This window comes from Musa acuminata, chromosome BXJ1-11 (genome assembly GCF_036884655.1).
Source record: "Musa acuminata AAA Group cultivar baxijiao chromosome BXJ1-11, Cavendish_Baxijiao_AAA, whole genome shotgun sequence".
In the NCBI taxonomy this organism is placed as follows: Eukaryota; Viridiplantae; Streptophyta; class Magnoliopsida; order Zingiberales; family Musaceae; genus Musa; species Musa acuminata.
Window position 1 is genome coordinate 30,936,474 of NC_088337.1, and position 19,358 is coordinate 30,955,831.

General features: G+C 38.3%; 3 protein-coding genes and 1 long non-coding RNA gene across 4 annotated transcripts; 1 reads left to right on the plus strand and 3 right to left on the minus strand.

Moving 5' to 3' along the window:
• Positions 1–667: 667 nt before the first annotated feature.
• On the minus strand, positions 668–1,587 carry LOC103972633 (NAC domain-containing protein 6). Its single transcript, XM_009386978.3, has 3 exons — positions 1,401–1,587; positions 1,023–1,312; positions 668–920 (listed from the first exon to the last, which is right to left on the minus strand). Exons 1-3 carry the CDS (start codon positions 1,585–1,587, stop codon positions 789–791), a joined length of 609 nt encoding a protein of 202 aa, XP_009385253.2. The 3' UTR covers positions 668–788.
• A 3,735-nt stretch (positions 1,588–5,322) lies between these two features.
• On the minus strand, positions 5,323–8,554 carry LOC135597641 (pyruvate dehydrogenase E1 component subunit alpha-3, chloroplastic-like). The gene is made up of 3 exons (XM_065090884.1): positions 8,184–8,554; positions 7,189–7,978; positions 5,323–6,041 (listed from the first exon to the last, which is right to left on the minus strand). The coding sequence occupies exons 1-3, from the start codon at positions 8,406–8,408 to the stop codon at positions 5,764–5,766; spliced, it is 1,293 nt and encodes a 430-aa protein (XP_064946956.1). The 5' UTR covers positions 8,409–8,554; the 3' UTR covers positions 5,323–5,763.
• Positions 8,555–10,718: 2,164 nt separating this feature from the next.
• LOC135597642 (large ribosomal subunit protein uL2-like) lies at positions 10,719–13,654 on the minus strand. The gene is made up of 2 exons (XM_065090886.1): positions 13,167–13,654; positions 10,719–11,214 (listed from the first exon to the last, which is right to left on the minus strand). The coding sequence occupies exons 1-2, from the start codon at positions 13,604–13,606 to the stop codon at positions 10,869–10,871; spliced, it is 786 nt and encodes a 261-aa protein (XP_064946958.1). The 5' UTR covers positions 13,607–13,654; the 3' UTR covers positions 10,719–10,868.
• A 149-nt stretch (positions 13,655–13,803) lies between these two features.
• LOC135597643 (uncharacterized) lies at positions 13,804–16,165 on the plus strand. The gene is made up of 3 exons (XR_010481345.1): positions 13,804–13,994; positions 14,073–14,138; positions 15,928–16,165. It is a non-coding gene; the product is annotated as an uncharacterized LOC135597643 (long non-coding RNA).
• The last annotated feature ends 3,193 nt before the right edge of the window (positions 16,166–19,358 follow it).

Here is a 19,358-nt window from a genome sequence, read left to right on the forward strand (position 1 = left end):
GGAAACAGAAATTAAGTTTCATGAGAAACTTGTACATAAAACGTCATTTCCAATTTTAAAATAAAATCACTACTTAAAGTAAAAATGTATGTTTCAATTGTCTCGAAATGTGAGCCCATCTTATTTCCTGATAAAAGACTTTGTTCACTTCCCACTGACTTCCTTAAGTTTTGTATACCCTGCAAAGAGTTTACAATATGGATTGTTGATCCAAGGTCAATCCACCATGTGTTAATATAACATTAACCATATTAGATTCATAACACACAAATGTGATTGGTTTACCTTCCTTTTCAAGTCATTGTTCAAGTCATTGTTGTCAAGAATTTCAGCAACGGTTTCTTCTTGAACTTTGACACTTCTCGACTCAAAAATCTCGCTTCAGATGGTGTAAGAAATCATTTAGACTTCAAAGAGATGTTGAGCCCAGAAACCAAAATCCTCATTTATATAGATGTTCTCCCATCAAACATTTATTATCACAAACTCATAACGTACAAGAATTTAATGATATTAAATATTTAATAATAATGATTATATTTAGAATAAAAATTAAAATATTTAAAACATAATAAATGAAGAAATTGATTATAATGAATGATGAACTTAACTAGAACAGTTATATTATTAAATAAAATATTTAATAAAAACGATTATAAACTTCTCTTGCTCAATAAAATGATAATTTATTTGTTTAGAGCCAACCAACGGAAGGAATGGAAGGAAATAGAAAGGGTGATTGTGCTTCATGAAGAACAACCAACAGCCTTGGAAGACTGAGTCTACTTCTAGGCCTGCGCCGAATCAACAGGGAGGAGCATCCTACGCTCTACTTGTGATTTCGATCTGTCTGAACATGCTTTATAATCGTGGTTGCTTGCTCTGTCTTCCATCAGAATGTATATCTCGCATGCAGATATCTATGGAAAGAGATTTCAGAGAAATCAAAGTTAGCGAAGTGCAAAGAATTCGCTAGAATTTCGAAGATTTTAACTATGAAGTAGCAATGGTATTGAACTAACCTGAGAATCATCTTTCGATCGATCAAACTTGCGACTGAGTCTATACTCGTTCATCCTCCAACCTGTTCTTGCGGAACGACAATGCGCTTTTGTGCTGTAGAACACAAACGATCTCTTGTAACCAATGACACGATCATCATCATCATCATCATCTTGCACAGGGCGATCAGGTCTTTGGAGCTTCCAAAGGCCATGCGGTGTACTCCTGACATTGTCATAGCCATCCTCATCTGGCGTCGCCGTAGACACGAAGAAATACGCCCATCTACTGTGTCCGTCAGAGATATCAACTGCAAACATTGTGAAGAACAACACGCTTAGTTCACCTCTGAGATTCCCAAAAGAAACCATGTTAGATGAGAGCAGAAGCGTACGCACCGGGGAGCTGATCCGGATCATGGCGATAGATGTCCATCTCCTCGAACCCTCCATCATACGGGAGGGCTTGGCCTGACACCTTGTTGAGTAGGTAATACTTGAGAATCTCGATCCCGGTCGGCCGGAACCGAAACCCGGCCGGGAACTTGTACGAGGGCAACGGAGATTGAGGCTCGGACGAGGCCATGTGTGTGGCCGTCTTCTCTACGTATGAGAAGGGAGGGATGGCTTTTATAGAAACACCACGCGGGTCCTCTCCCAGTCGTGTGGAACTGTACGCCAAGGTTGACGACTTGGGCTGTTGCAGAGGATATGGTAGTGTCGTGAAAGCAGCATGATTCTGGTAAGCCACCCATGGCGGCGAGCACCACGTGGACGTTGGCGGGGAGTTGCACGAAATCCCCTCCTTCCCGTGCGCCGTTCTTTTCTATGGAGACGCTCTCCGCATGAGATATGTGAAAGAGAACAACGTGATGCTGTCGATCGGATTGACTTCATTTGCGCGTGGAAAGAAGTTTAACCAATCATATCTCGGCACGTTGTTGTGCAGTCATAGTAAGCGAGGACCTCGATCGGTATTATAATAAAAAAAATATTATATCCATTTCGTAAAATATTTTTTTAACCCAACAGGAGAAAATATATCCAATCATAATTCAACACATGGCTGTGCAATTAATACAAGAGGTAAAACTAACCATTAGAATAATTTATATTTGAGGAATATTATATTTATACTATATAAATATTTTTTTTAATTTAGTAAATAATTATTATTGATGTTAATTTCTATTCACATGTAACTCAACTTTTCACATCAATCCTAATTTAAGTTTAGAGAGGCTTAATCTAACATTTTATCTATCTTCGTATATATCGACTATTCGATCAGTACCGAGTCATCCTCTTAATAATCTCAGACATTATTGACATCAATCACATCACCGCTTACTGTTGTTCTCGACTTCTTTTATCGACAATAAACATCGTTGAGGAAAAAACTAGGAATTGGATTATTAAACATATTGATTAATTATCGCATTGATTTTGTTTAAAAATCAAAATAAACTGATTGATCCAATCAGTTTGTATATAATTCATATAAACCCATAAGTAGAATAATACTTGTACGATTTTGTAATATAGTCAAGATTACTTAGTTCCTTTCAATTTAAATCTTTTTTTATCGTGTGTTAGGGTTAAAGGAAAGAAACGTCTTCCTATAGTCTGCTGCTTTTCCTTCGGTCACTTTGGGTTTTTATGATCATCATACGTGATGATATATCCTTATCATGATAACTATGAACAATTTATTTGGAAGTAATTATATATTATTTTTAAATATTATCATATGTATTTTAATTTGATCTTATTTTATACGACTGATTTTTTTTTTGCTAAGGTTAAGTAACAAAAGTTTTTTTATGTTTTGCTGATTTTTTATTAATTTTAATATTTTAAATTTTTTTGATAGTTTTATATATCAGTTTGATTCTTAAGAAACTCCGTTGCTTAATCTCTGAAAAGAAGAGAAGTATATGTCCCATACAAAAAAATATATAAACAAAATTATGTCTGAAACCTATGCCTTCTAAGCCACTGAATAACTACGCAATATATATGCCAGAGAATAACAAAAGTTCCTTCGACAAAATTACATCGTAGTGATCCGTAGGTTAACTGGCACATCAATTTTGTTTAGCCCAAGTCACTAGTCAAAATGCTTAAATTACAATTAATAATAGTATACTCATCAAATTCTTATAAATCACTCTTAATCTTATCCACATTCGATACGAGACTAATCGAGATATTATAATTTCTCTCACTTAAGAGCTTGACATTCTCATCAAGGTCCAACATAGTATACATCAAACCTTGACATAATATACGTGAGGCCACCCTCAAATGCCTTCTCCGCCAGAGTAGTTTTCGTCGCCGCTACATTGCTGGCTAGTCGAAGCTCCTCACCATTTGTCGTCATTGGGGGAGGCAAAAAGATGAACGAACACCCAACAACAAATTATAGGATTGTCCGTCCGACACCATTTGTCATCACCAGTGGAGGCAAAAAGATAGAACACCCAACACCATTTGTCATCCAACCAAAGGTCCAAAGATCAATGTAACAGTGTTCACATTCCACGAGCCTTTACAAACATGCATTTAATTCATTAACATTTGCAAAATGGGCCACAAGTTAAAAGAGGAATATTTCCTAATCATAGATCATTCCAAACAAATATAATATAATACAAGATATAGAATAATAGAAAGGCAACCATAAATGAAACTTATAATAATAACTAAGTCTCTCATGCCAAAACTCCGCTTTACGTCTTAAAAAGTAATGTCCCAACTAATCAAATAGTACTTTCTATTTTTTGATGATTCATAAAAAAAAAAACCTAACAATCATAGTAGAATTCATTTTCATATTTTTTTAAAATAATATATAATCAAATATGTTTTATATTAATTTTATGATTCACACGATAGTAGCGACACATTGAAAACATACTATTTCTATAAGATTGAATTATCTTTGAAAATTTTTTTAGGTCTAACATGCATACCAACATATGCTGACTTCACTTTTGTCGCTAAAATTACTAGAAGCGCTCCATGTTATTTTATAATAATAATAATAATAATAATAATAATAATAATAATAATAATAAATAATATTATTAAAATATTTAAATTGATTAGTGTATTAGTGTACAAATAATAAGTTTTTAATTTGAAACGATATGTGAGCGTATGTTTATCCTTTTATGATCATTAATATTGATATTAATATTGATATTAATATTAATATTGTTTTGACAAGTCAAAGTGTGACTCGGTCTCGATGGTACCGACAGAAGACTCGTGGAGGTGAAGAATAGCGTGGATACGCCCAACAGGCTGGTCTTCGTTGGAGTTCCGCCGAAACGCGTGGTTGTTCGAGTCCACACGGCTCTTCCTTCCTTCTCCGAAAGGAGTTGGAATCCCGTATACCACTCGGAAGTGGGTTCTTCTACGTTACTGCACGGCACCGCCGCCCCGCTATCCTCCTATAAAAGCCCTCGGCCATCCTCTCCCTACCTCCAACACAACCGCTTACATCGACCAGAAAGTTCTCTGCCTCAAAGTGCTCCATGGCATCTCCAACAACGCAGTGGGTAAACTCGCTACTCGGCTCGAGAGGGAGCCTCTCCGCCGGCGACGGGAAGCCCCAAGGATGGCTGTCGGGCGCCTGGTTCGGGAACAAGAAAGACGAGGAGGCGGAGAACAAAGGCGCCGGCGGCAAGTCCAACCTGCAGCAGCAGAAGAGGAGGCTGCCCCGCTTTGCTGTGGAATTGGACGGGCTCAATTGCTTCGAGACGATTGTTCCTCAGTGACTTCCATCGTCGATTTCCGTTCCTCTACAGATTGTTTAATTGATTGAATTATTTATGCTCTGAGATATAGTCAGCCACTATTAATTGATTAGATTATTTATGCTATGAGATATAGTTAGCAACTATATAATCCTTTTCTTTCTTTCATTTGTTTTCTTATGAGAGAGGAAGAAGCTGTAAATTCTTCTCATACAACATATTGATATCGGCTTCAAATATAGGAGATTGAAGTATTCAGGTACTCCAAAGTTCAAAGTGTGTCAAATATCAGCTAATATTTATAGAAAAAAAACACTTGTATATTATATAATTCAAAATATGATACAATTCAAAAAGATCAATTAACTCTCCATGTATGAAAGATGACAATGGAAAATGAAGGATCAATTAACTTCCTACAAGGAAAAACTACACCAGAGAGAAAAATATGTTTCAGTGATCATATGATATTAACAGCATTAACCACAACAGAATTCATTATAATTGGGAGTTGTAAGAATGTTAAGGTAAACAAAAATCACATATAACAGATGAAATTATGGCCCACAGTCTGATCCATTATATTTGGCAATATATATTTGACATCATGTTTTGTCAATTAATATCTATACAGCATCGAGCAGTAACCATCAACCAAAAGCAAAATGTTCTCAAACATATGCTTCTACTTGTGTATTCAGTTTTGTTTCAGTTCCCTGAATGCTAAACCTATGCCAAAGATTATACTCATGTATAAGGTTTTATCAGTTGATGGAGAAAACTGACTCAACCATAGACTTACATAGCAGAAGGTTCAGAAATAGGGAAGATGGAAATGCCATGACTGCTAAAAACAAGAAAATTAAACCATAAAATAAAAGAAAAAGAAAGACCAGGATATGGAGAAAAAGAACAGCTCACTGGGAGGAACACAAATTTTAATTGAACTAAGATATCCTGTATTATCGAAGATGTGGATAGTTTATTAACCCGTAAACTTAGACCTGAGCAGTGCCTTCCGTAAACTTAGGATCCTCGCACCTGTACTTCCCATCAGGCCCAATGCCAAACCCCTTGGGGTCTGCAAAAACATTTTCCAGCAGCTGGCTTCTTGGGGGATGTGGACTTGAATCTGCAAACTCTACAGCTTCTTCAATAATGTCATCTATCTTTTTCTCGATAGCCTTCAGCTCTGATTCACTTGCAAGGTTCTTTTCAAGAATATACTTCTTCAAACTCACGATAGGGTCTCTTGCAGCATAATGTGATTTCTCATCTGCCAAAAATGAAAATTGCTTAGTAATCCTTAATGTAATATGGGTTTTGACAATACATAAAGAAATCAGTTATAAGGATATATGATAATAGATTTCTGGATGTACATGTCAGAACTATGTTTATGTAAGTGCGTGAACATGAAAAATGCTTAGTAATCCTTCATGTAATATGGGTTTTGACATTGCTTAAAGAAATTATATTTCTGTAAGTTTGCACAGAACTTATTTTCATTTATTGATATGATGTTAAAAAACAAGATTGATCTTAACCCAATTAGGAAAGAGAAGATGTAAGCAATAAAATCCATGGATATTAAAACCATAATGTCATTAAAAATGCATGGAAGCATTGTAACATATCAAAATAGTCGATCCTTCGATAACCTGAACCTGGTTGGCATGCATGATTCTTGTTCCTCAGAATGTATAGTTGGGCATGGATAAAAGAAATGATTTACCAGGATATCCATAAGACAATATAATTAAACTTCTTATCAATGTTACTTACTGAAATTTAATGATGCAAATAGCTCTTTAACACCGTATAAAACATAAACATACAAAATGTTCCTTAAGATATTGTTCAGGGCTTATGGCCTAAAGTATCAAAAGAACAAGAAGCAAGAGAGTACACCAATCAAATATCATAAAGTCATCCTAAAATGCAAGCTACCGGAAATCTAAACGATTCATCTTAGAAAATTGAGCTACACTTGTCAAATAGATAGTGTCTCATAAATTTCAACAAGCCATTTACTCTAAGTACCACACTCTTTGTAATTAAATAGAAAAAATCTGCAATGACTCCTGCAAAGTCAATACGTATCTCGGCACTGTTGCTGCATACGGCTATTTGCACTAATGGAATAGTATATGGTGCAAAAGTTTCAATTAAAATCCACAATTATTTTCTTAATTTTCAATTATGATATTGTCAAAACTTTTCCATCATCTTTTACCCAATTTTACTGAAATTCCATCTGTTTATGCAATTAGGATTCTTCTACAGCATCTCACGATAACAAGATTACTGTGTGAACTAAACTATGCAGATCATCCAAAAGAGTCAACTAACAAGAACAAAATAGAAAAAAAGGTACTAATCAAATAGTGCATGGCAGAAAAGGCAGTATATTTCAATCTCACCAGCCTTCCGGAGTTCATCAGGATCAGCAAGTGAGTGCCCCCTAAAACGGTAAGTCTCACACTCAACCAGTGTGGGTCCTTCTCCATTCCTCGCTCTTGCGATCGCTTCCATCGCCACCTCCCGAACCTTCAATACATCCATCCCATCAACGTGCACCCCGGGCATGCCGAATGCTGGTCCCTTCTTCCAGATCTCAGGGTCGGAAGTCGCTCTAAGGTGCGACATCCCAATTGCCCATAGATTATTCTCCACAACAAACACGATGGGCAGCTTCCAGAGCTCAGCCATGTTGAGGCACTCAAAGAATTGACCATTATTGCAGGTCCCGTCACCGAAGAAGGCGACGGTGACATCAAGGCCGTCGGGCTTAGCCTCCTTGAGGACCTCGTGGCGGTACTTGGACGAGAACGCGGCACCAGTAGCCACTGGGATACCTTCACCTATGAAAGCAAAGCCACCAAGAAGATTATGGGGTTCAGAGAACATGTGCATGGAGCCGCCCTGGCCACGACAGCAGCCGGTAGCCTTGCCGAAGAGCTCAGCCATGACGGCACGAGCGGGGACACCCTTGCTGATGGCATGGACGTGATCTCGATATGTGCTAACGACGCTATCCCGGGTTTCAAGGAGCTTAATGAAACCGGTGGAGACAGCTTCTTGGCCGTTGTATAGGTGGACGAAACCAAACATCTTGCCACGGTAGTACATTTGCGCGCACATGTCCTCAAAGACGCGCCCCAAGACCATGTCCTCGTACAGCTCCAACGCCTCATCTCGGCTTATTACCGCCTGCAGTCGAGATCAAACAGCATCAGATCCATATATAACCCTCAAAAAGATGAAATTTTGCCACCCGTGTGGGCACAAAGATCCCACCTTGAGAGTCGGATAGCGAGAAAAAAGATGGGATTTTGAGAGCCTTTTCTGCCACAGGATCCAATTTTTCCGGAGTACCTTTCATCAACAGATTTTAGGGGAGCGGGATGGAACGTACCTGGTAGGAGGGGGAGGAATTAGAGCCAAGGGGCTTCTGGCTGCTGAGGACGTCAGAGAAGACGGCAAGGGGAGGGCGGCCGAGGCGAGGCGACCTGAGGGGCGAGCTGTGGATGCCAGGTGCGGCAGCCGGCGAGCAGAGGAAGGGGGAGGAGGGCTTCTCGCCGGTAGATCGAGCGGCGACGACAGCGGGAAATGGGATCCTGACGGCGGAGAAGGCCGACATTTCTCTTCGCCTCAAAAGCTACACCTGCGATGAGATCTTGAGAGCGAGAGATGTGGAAGGGCGGGGGAAGGGGGGACGAGATATGAGAGGGAGGCGAAAGGCGACGGGCGGAGAGACCGATGCAGGATCGCGTGGGAAATGTCGCGTTGAATTAATGATTTGGAATGGCTATAGATGGCCCAATCTGCTTGTGAGTTAGGCCTTCTCAGTTGTAATAATAATAATAATAATAATAATAATAATAATATTATTATTATTATTATTATTATTATTATTTTAAAAAATATATAGTAAAATTTTTATGTAATATTTTTATAAATAATTATTTTATCCGTCAAATTTATTATCATTCTACATCGTCCTGATGTCGGATCCATAACTTGTTACCCTCACATGAGAAAGAAGGGGGCGCAAAGACCACTGTCACTTCTGTAAACTCCACTGGTCCTACCCCTATGTGCCTCACCTGTAGCTCTTAGAAGGGGCACAATGATTGTCGTCTTCACAAACCTTGTTCTTGTATGTCTCATTCTCAGCTCTGGCATAAGCAAGGAGGAGACATGATGGTTGTTATTATCTCCATAGATTTTATTAACCCCTATCAGATCCCTCATCGGTCTCGTGGTGTGCGAGAGCTATAAGTGATAGATCGATAAGGTGATGGTGCAGATCGAAGCCGACAATCCAAAGAAAGACAATGATAAAATGATTTTTTCACATAAGCAAAAAAAAATTTGACCATAAATTTCCAAAAATAGAGGTATTTTTTAAACAAATTCACCCATAACGACAACAATAATATTATATTATATTTTAAATTTGTTCAACGACGTATTATCTTCTGTACAAAATAATTAACATATGATTTTTGTTTTGTTACTTATGCTTATGCCTTTATGATTAATATATGTCAGCTGATCATTACTTGACCATTAGTTATAATTATAATTGAGATTAATATCATTTTTATTATTTATATATTTCGATTTAAACAAAAAATAACGGTTAACCAGAATAAATAATTGATTTTTAAGTAAGTATTTATAATAATGTTTTATTATTAGAGAATTCTTATATACCAATAAGTTATGACAACGATCTCTTAGGCCCTAAGAAGTTTCAAACGTGAACCTCAAATATTAGGAGGTGGCACATTAATAGCTAGCTATTAAGTCGATAGGTCACCACCTGTTTGGGTCACCAATGACATTAAATTTCGTCTCCTTGGATGAGCTTCATTAGTAATATGTAACGCGAGCTTCTAAATGGATGCTAATAGGAAGAATATATATATATATATATATATATATATATATATATATATATATATATATATATATATATATATATATATATATATATATATATATTATTGAAACCTTTAAAGCTGATACAATATTTTCAAACTCTATACAGATCATTAAGCTCTTTATTTGAGGCTTTGCCCAATATAGTCCCTAAATTCTACTTAATTTGTACGTTCAACCTAATAAACATCAAATTAATGCTATTTTAGATGACATTAAGCAAATTACATGGATGTTAAGTACACATTTCACATTAAAAAGTTTATACTTATGGTCTTTTATCCAATGATTCCCTTAATTGATTTTCACATGCGAATATATTCTCCTCCATTGATCATCCCTCGGTGTTAGCTCACCCTTCCACACCCTCCACCTTTCTCATCTTTTCCTCTCTACTCGTCCCTCCTTATCATCTCTTTTCTCCCTCGACTTACATTTTTCGATATCTTTCTCTTTAGAAGTCATATAATCTTACGAAATGCTGATGATGTAAAAAAAAAAACCACAAGTAAAACCTAGTTAGGAAGGAGGCTCCACCACCAAAAATAAAAAAAACAATTATTTTAGAGAAAATGTCCACAAAAATTCTCATTTTTATGATTTTACATAAAGTTTTAAATAAAAATTACTTCTTTAATATATTAAAATTATTTTAGTATATATAAGGGAAAAAAAATCAAACAAATGTCACTGATACTAAAATTATGAAAATTAAGTTATTTTCTGGTTTTGTTTCACCAAACGAATTCTTCTCGAACTAAATCGGGGTAGAACGGATCCGACTCCGATCGAGTCGGCACACCACTCTCTTCCACCATTGTGTCTCGTTTCCATCAGCCGTCGCCCGATTCGCATCAGTTTGGTCCATCTTCACCACTATTCAAAGATCACTTGGGTGATGCATGGACTCCACAGGTGGCCAAAATAGTAGACATGAGCCAAAGCAGGCAGCTAATAAACGCCATTAACATGCTCGGGCATCAACAGTGGCATTTCAACAAGATGAAATCCAGATCAAGATGGTCAATTGAAATCTAACTCCAAAACCATAACGGGTCCAACATAAGATTACTCAAGTCACCATAGTTCTCTTAGATGATAAATAAAACTTACGGAAAACTAAAACACCAGATGGCTATTTCTCACTAGCAATTTAAGAGGTCTTCTCTGCCTTGGCAGCGGTTGCGGCAGCCTGTCCCCTGAGACGACCGGTCCTCCTTGCGGCGATGAGACCAACCTTCTGTCCAGGAGGAGCATCACGGCGAACGGTGGAGGCATGTCCGATGTGCTGGTGATTTCCTCCTCCGTGGGGATGCTCCACAGGGTTCATAGCCACACCACGAACCTTCGGCCAGCAGTTCCGTTTCACTCTGAACTTGTGGTAGGCATTGCCTGCCTTGAGTAGGGGTTTCTCGGTTCGGCCACCACCAGCGACCTGGCCAATCATTGCACGGCAGTTGCTTGGGACGATCTTCTTGGCTCCTGATGGGAGCTTGATCCTGCAACCAAAGATCCAACACCAACAATCTCAGATCCACAGCCTATGTGAACTCATGGATGACAAAGAGTACCTAGGCTGAATAACGACATAAGAATTCCAATCTCAGCTCTCAGCCCTATAGCAATTTGTTGTATTGATTGTACTGATCAGTTCACGTGTATTTTGGCCAGAGAAAGAACTGATCTTAGAAAAGAACTATATTCTTCTGAGTTACATTAGTAAATGAATCGACTTGTATGGGACAACATCAATGTCCAAAAAATTTCAATCCAATGTTACAAAATAGACATAGACCAAGTATTTACCTTAAAACTATATTGTTTTTCTTGGATGTGTAAAAGAATGATCGAATTGCAAAAGATAAAAAGTATCTTTAGTTGGACTGTTAAAAGAAAAAGAGTCAATTTTCTCTGTGCTTCAGAAGTTGCAAGTTAATAAGCCACACTTGAAAATGCTGTACTTCGGGACTAACATGTGGAACAAAACTAGTGTCATTCAATAGAAGACAAACTACCTATCTTTCTGATTTCTTTTTGAAGCTCATCTACCTATCAAAAAGTGCAAGTGTTCAGTGTATGACAATAAGATTTACTTTTTTTAAAAAATAAAACTTAAATTTGCACAATTAAAATGCAATAATAATTGAAATATCAGATCGTCCCAGTGTCAAACATTTTTTTTCGTCTCTTGGAACTTTATGATAACATCCAACACTCAAAAGCTAACAATATTCCATCAACGACAATAAATGCATGAATCAAGTAGTTTCTGCAACTTGTAGAAATTGACACAAAGCTAAAAGGTGAAAAGTTAACTAATCTCTAAACCAATATCAAAACAAAATATCCTTTAAAATGTGGATTATCATCATCCCCATGGGCAGAGCTCATGCACAAGTTGTTGAGGTAATAATATTTACTCTTTGGTAAAAGGCCCTAAATTCTCATTTTTCCTCTGATAAATTTTCTTTATTACATTTCTTTCTTTCTATATATCTTGGTCCTAAGATTTCTTTGATAAATTTTCTTTATTACATTTCTTTCACTCTACACATCTTGGTCCTAACTTATACCCACACCTCACTCCTTCACTCCAATGTTAGAGCACACTTACAGTCTACAACTTTATTAAAGCAATTTATGGATGAGATTGGCACTGAACACTGTCCCAGCAGCGTTGCTGGAGAAGTATTTCGTATCATACTAAGTCTGATTTTTCAACCCCGGGGACCGGCTTGGAGCAATCAAGATCAAAAAGAACCTTTGGAACTTCCCGCTCTTCAAAGCCCACTACTTACTCATACAGGTCCACCACCACTACTCATACTGGCACCCTACCCTCTCGATACAAGTAGAGAAGCATTGACATGATTGTTACAGTAAAGAAGACCAATTACATTGTCATCAAAGCCATGCAACAAATAAAGATGACTATACCAAAAATCTGATTATCTTTGTTCCTATACAAAAATATGCAGAAAATAAAAATGAAAGACCATGTAAAAGATATTAACTGAAAGACTATCTATCAAAAAGATAGATTTGTCAAGTCGAAAGCTAACATGACCAGTTCTTTCTCTTCACTTCATACATATCTTAATTGATATCAGAAGGCAATAATTCAACAGAGCAGATAAAATATCCAAAATTTTCTATAAAAATAAACACCTGAAAAGATCTACTCATCCAACTTCAGAACCCAAAATCCAATTCCTATATAGTCCAAGTAGCAATGTGCAGAAAGCCACCAATTGGTATTTCACGCTGAACCTTTAGATAAATAAGCGACAAGCGTGCAAACACTATGGAATCGATCTTGATCTCTTGACTCGTCAGATATCAACAGAAACAAGTATAGATCATCATCAAATTGAAAAAAAAGGATTCTTTTTCCGGGACTTCAGAGCCGAATGATACTTTAAAAAAGGACAATAGGAAGCAATAAGTGGACCTGCTGGTGCCGTTATCGGGGTTGTGGCTGATGACAATGGCGTAATCGCCGGAGGCGCGGGCGAGGACGCCGCGGTCGCCAACGTGGTGCTCCACGTTGCAGACGACGGCACCCTCGGGAATGGAGCGGAGGGGGAGGACGTTGCCGACCATGAGGGAGGCCTTACGGCCGCAGTAGACGAACTGGCCGGTGTACATCCCCTCGGCGGCGATGAAGAGCTCCTTCTGGAGCTTGTACCGGAAGGGGTGGCGGAAGGTGACGCGGGCGAGGGGGGCGCCACGACCAGGGTCGTGCAGGATCTCGGTGACCACCCCCTTGAGGTAGCCATTGCGCTCCCCGAAGTCGAGGCTCCGGAAACGGGCCGGCCCCTTGCGGTGGTGAGTGTGGGAGCGGAACACTGACCCCGCTCCCTTCCTCTGGGCACGGATCACGCGTCCCATCTCGGCAGCGGCTGCGGCAGCAAAGAGGTGGCGCTGGGATTAGGGTTCGTCAGCGTAGGAGACATTTATAATGGCGAGATCGGGACGGCGGGTTGTGCGGTTCTGATGATGCCGATGATGCTCTGTCCACCGTTAGATTTAGGGCCTCAATTGTTTTAATGGATCCGGACCCATTTATTTGGGCTACATCCGATAGTGATCAATGTTTTGCTGTCGCATTCGCAGTCGCAGTCGTAGTCGCTGAAGAGCTTCCGACCGATTCGTTGTCGCTAGGAGCATTTGGGCAACCCAAACCCTAAGCCTTCATCTCTCTCGCTCGAATCTGGTAATCCTTTCGGTTCTCATGGCGCTGCCCGGCCCATACTCAGGCGTCAGCACGCTTGCCTTCGTAGGTTTCTTTTTCCGTGTTTTACTGTTTTTTCTCTCTCTCTTACTATTTTCTCTGATCGTTTCTTTGAATTGGTAGGTGGCTCGCGCGTCGGCTGTCACCTTCGGCCTCGTCTACGGCAGCGTCAAGCTCTCCTACCTCCAGGTCCTTTCCCCTTTCCTCAGATCTTTTCCTGATGTTGTGTACTTACATCCTACTCTATTGTCGTGATTACATTAGGTGGTGATCGTCGATTGTTTGTGGTACCAGATCCTTGTGTTTCCATTAATTTCGTTGTTTCATATGGCTGATCTGATCATGTTATCTCTCAAGTTAGTCTACATGATTATGGGAATGGTGCATCTAAGGAAATGTTCTTGCCTTCATTTCGCAGTAGGAATTGTTGTTACAAGAATTTTGATTTATCTTGAATTTACTTTTCTTTGAGCGTTTTGCAAATGTAGGTCCTCATAAAGGGGCGTTTAAGCATGATATTTTTGACGTAAAGATGGCTTGCGTAGCTCACTAGGCTGGTCATTTGCTTACGTTAGTAGGAGTTAGGTAATTTCTCTTGAGGCTGCTATTTATCATGTCATAGTCTGAGTTCTATTAGAATTAAATTAAAGAAAATTATGAATTTTCATAGGTAATTGAATTTTTTGAAGAATATTTGAAGTGTCATCTGCTGATGGAGACTACAAAAATGTTGATGTGATTGGAATAAGTGGCAATGACCAATGTTTATGTCTAACATGATCATCTTAGATGCCCAATGCTGTGAGTTTTGAGATATTATATGACTTGATTGATTGAAGCAGGCACTTGTAGTTGCCTATGGACATTTATTTTCTGATCAACATATCACATTCTCTATCAATACTAACTAGGCCTTTTTTTTCTTCCATCTGAGTTCATAGTAAGTCTCTTTTCTTAGGTCTTATCTTCTGGTGTTGGACCTTTGGGCGCCATGCAAGCTGCACCTAGTAGTGCTTATATGTCCCCTAGCAGCATGTTCTTAGGTCTTTTCCATCTGAGTTCATAGTAGTGCTTATATGTCCCCTAGCAGCATGTTCCTTGCTGTAGTTTATTTTAGAATTACCAAAATCATATAATAAACCTTTTGGACTTGTCAAGTAGTGATGGTTTCATTCCTGACATTTGGGCTTCCATAGTCTGAAGTAGATTTTAATTTTTAATCGAAAGTTATGAATTGCACTCTGTAAAGAGCTTGCAATGATGTAACCTCCAATAATGTTAATTCTTTGTGGGAGGCAAAATTAGAACTACTCTGTTGCTTCGTGGGAGGCAATGGTGTAAAGATGCTTTAGCTATATGATGAATACTTCTTATTCCAGTGAAACTGAACACACCTTGGTATTGAGGCAAAGAATATTCTGTTACTAATCTTGACCCCTTAGAGTTATAATTTTGGCAGTTTCAACGTGTCTTTGTTATGTTTCAATCATATCTGGTCAAGTTTAGTGGTTTGATTTTAGTAAAAGTTTTCATTTGAAAGATATTCTAATAAAAGGTCTACAAGAGCATGGCCAGTTTTGGTTGTTCCAGTCTACATATCAACAGTTTTGCTTGTAATTATATACTGGGCCCGAATCTGAAATGTGTAGGAATGTTTTGAAATAAGATCAACTAATCCTGGAGCTTCTTTTATTCAGTCATGCTGACCAAGAACAATAATTTGAGTTCTTGGCTCGTTTAATTGATTTCAGTGCATCTAATGTATTTTGGATATAGGGTTTAAATTAATTGCTTGGTAATTATGATCATGATAGGTGCCTTTGATTTTCTTTCCTCCTTTTGTTATATAGACTTCATTACTGGATGTTCTCAATGAGTAAGTTGGTTGGCTTGCTGGGAGATGTGATAAAATGTAACAAACTTTGGATCTTTAGTGCCGAATGTTCATATCTACTAATGTATTTCAATTTCTCTGTAGGCAAAAGCAAAGCGGCACAAGAAAGCAGAGGCAAAAGGTCACCACTAATAAGAAGGATGTGACCTGCTATGCTCCCATTCATATTCTGAATCTCAATTGTTGCAAACTTTTTGTTAGTATATTTCTCCCCTACATGTTGGTTCATGGTTTTCTTGTGCATGAGATCACAGTGTGCCCAAAAAAGGTGGTTTCTTTAGCATATTTTTTTTACTTCAATAATTGATTTTTAATTGTGACAGTCTGGATCATCCTTTATTTTACATTAAATCTGCATATATAATCTCTCTGTCACCAAAGGCTGGTGCTTCGACTTCATACATGTGTTGGATTACTCGCACTGTTGGTTGAGCACTCTGCTTCCATTATCAATATAATATTGAATTTTTTAGGGATAGAAGAGAGGACAACTCTTTCTTGTTTTCTTCTTCGCCACCTCTGCATAAGGATAAAAGAGAGGATATCTCTACTCTGTCCTCTTCTTCCTCACCTCTGGCAAGGGTCCATTGTTGTCATTGCATCTCTCATTTTTAACATCAGTAGAAGGAGATGATAAGAGAGGCTTTGTCCTCTTTTTCCATCTGAACATGGAGAAGGCCTGCAGCCCTCTCTGCTCTCCATCCTTAGTACTATCGAATTACAGTGCTCTCCATCGTTAGTTTGGAACGAAACATGCAAGGATGAAATTAATATAAACAGAAAAGTGTGTAGAGACTAGAGACTGAGTTAAATATACGGTTAAAGTACATGGATCATTAGAACTATTTCTCCTGCTAGTATCTGGCATTAGCTGAACCATAAAAACCAAAGCTGGAATTGGTTCTTGTCTCATCAGTGTAAACATTTGTCTGTCATACATTTATGACCATCTTAACTTGCTGGACATATAGTAACGTTCATTTCTGTTGTCTGTTTGCGGCAATTTGCTTCCAACCACATTACTATGTTTGTCTAGAATGAAGAGGGAGCACTAAGACGGCATTGCAGTTGAGGCATGATGTTTTTTTGAAGGGGATTGACTAATATTCTGTATCTGGTTGAATTATCATTTACTTTGCAAGAGTGTTTTATCCAGAAAGTATTTGGATGATGAGTTGATGATTAAGTTCCGTAACAAAGAAGAGCCTCCTCCATGAAGTTTATTAAACCGTGTGAAATGTAGTTGGTCTCTTATCTTGAGGTTTCAAGAATGTGTGTTTTGCCATAAGTTTAGGGAACAATAGTGCTAATTGGTTAGCATGTTTTGCTGGCCACTTGAGTTAGCTCTTTTTTTTTGCTTCAAGGAGCATGGTATAGTTTTTGCTAGATCTATTCAGTAATAATAGATTGCTTTCCTTTTTTTTAAAATAAGGGAGAGTTTTACAAGTTGAGAGGGGAAATGTTTATCTCGATGGTTTTATCAACACTAGGAAATCAGGACTGCAATCGATAATCAATCCTCATATATATCAGTTTAAGATAAATATGAAGAGATTTTATCCTAATAATCAAATCAGGCATTGGTTACTTTCAATGAAGAGATTTTATTTTGTTACTAATTTGAGAATCGAAGGGTTTGTATCAAAAATCAAATTGACATCGATTTTCTTGCAAGTCAATACTAGATTGGATATTCAAGATTTTGGTCACACTTGTCAAACCAAGTCGGATTGATTTAGTTATCACCAATATCTTGATTACATGAGTCAAATTTATGAAATTAACCATGCTACAATTGTATAATATATAACTTCAAAATAAAGTGATGGTCGTTTCTTGGGTTAATTATAGATTATCTTTTGTAGTTAGTTATGTTTAGCATCTTGATCCATATACTTTAAAAAGTTACATTGGGATTTTTATACTTACGAACGTGAAACATTAAATCTCATTTCTCCTCACGTCATCGATTCTATTGTGGTTAGTTATGTTTAGCATATTGATCCATATACTTTAAAAAGTTACTTTATGATCCTTATACTTACGAAAGTGAAATATTAAACCTCGTTTCTCCTCACATTATTGATTCTATTGATGGAGGATATTGCACATGCTATCACGTGCAAGAAATTATGCTAAATAAGGGATAAAAGGATAATTTTGTAGTTGTTATTCTCATCGTCCAATGATAATAACTTTATATAAGAGTACCTTCTGTGAAGGCTTCTTTACCTTGCTCTGTCTCTCTTCCCTTTCACGCCTTTCCTCGACCCTCTCCAACATCGAGGTTGCCTTCATCGTGCACTATCATCTCCTGGCCCTCTTAAAGAAGGGAGACCTTGACAGCTTCGATTTTTGGTGTCGAGATCGACGTCACCATCACCAATCCCCGCCTTCGTCGCTGTTATGTCGCTCTGAGGGCATGGAAGAAGGCATTGTACTCTGACCCCCACAACTTCATCGGCAATTGGGTCAACCTTGATGTGTGTGGTTATCATGACATCTTTTGTGTTGCGGTGCCTGATGACCCCTTGATCAACATTGTCATCAACGTCAACCTTAATGATGTCGATATCGTTGGGTACCTCCCCGTGGAGCTCGGCCTCTTGACCGACATCACCCTCCTCCACATTAACTTCAATCGCTTCCGTGGTATCATCCCTCAAAACATCTCCCGTCTCAAACTCCACGGGCTTGACGCTAGCAACAATCGTTTCGTCGGCTTGATCTTGGATGTTGCCCTTCGGCTGCCATCGCTTAAGTACCTCGACCTTCGGTTTAATGACTTCAAGGGAGCATTGTCGTCGACGATCTTCGATAAGTAGCTCGACACCATATTCTTGAACGACAACTATTTCAGCTCTTAGATGCATGACAACTTCGGTAACTCCAAAGCCTCTGTCGTCGTCATTGCCACAAGATCTATGACTACGTTCCAAGCAGCATCAGTGAGATGGCAGCCATCCTCAACGAGCTTATTCTGTATGTGACAACGAGAATAGCGATATTGAAATTACCTTTTAATCTTTTTTTAGCGTTAGTTTCTATACGTGACAGCGTGTGCGGTATCTTCCGTTGGTAGAGTCGACGATATGAGGAGAAACATGGTTAAATATTTCACTTGCATAAGTATAGAAATCCAACCATTTAAGGTGTAAGGATCGGGATGCTAAATATAGTTAACTACAGGGGATAATATGTAATTAGTCCTCCTTTTTTCGTATACAAACATAGACACTACTAGTTAGGAGAAAATCGAAAGATCGTGCTCTTCAATTGTTGTCTCTTTGGTATCTGGGTGTTTCATTTAGCAAAGTGAGGGTGGATTTTTACTGCCTATATTTTACAAAGATTAGTTGCAGAGAGATACATTGATGGCTTCCACTATAGAATTCGGTTGATAGATAATAAAAAATATCATGGTTTTCTATCTTGAATATACAACCAGAGTGCATTACAAGAGGTTTCTGCATGAATTCATGTTACAAACAGTTCTATTATGTTAAAAGTTGCTT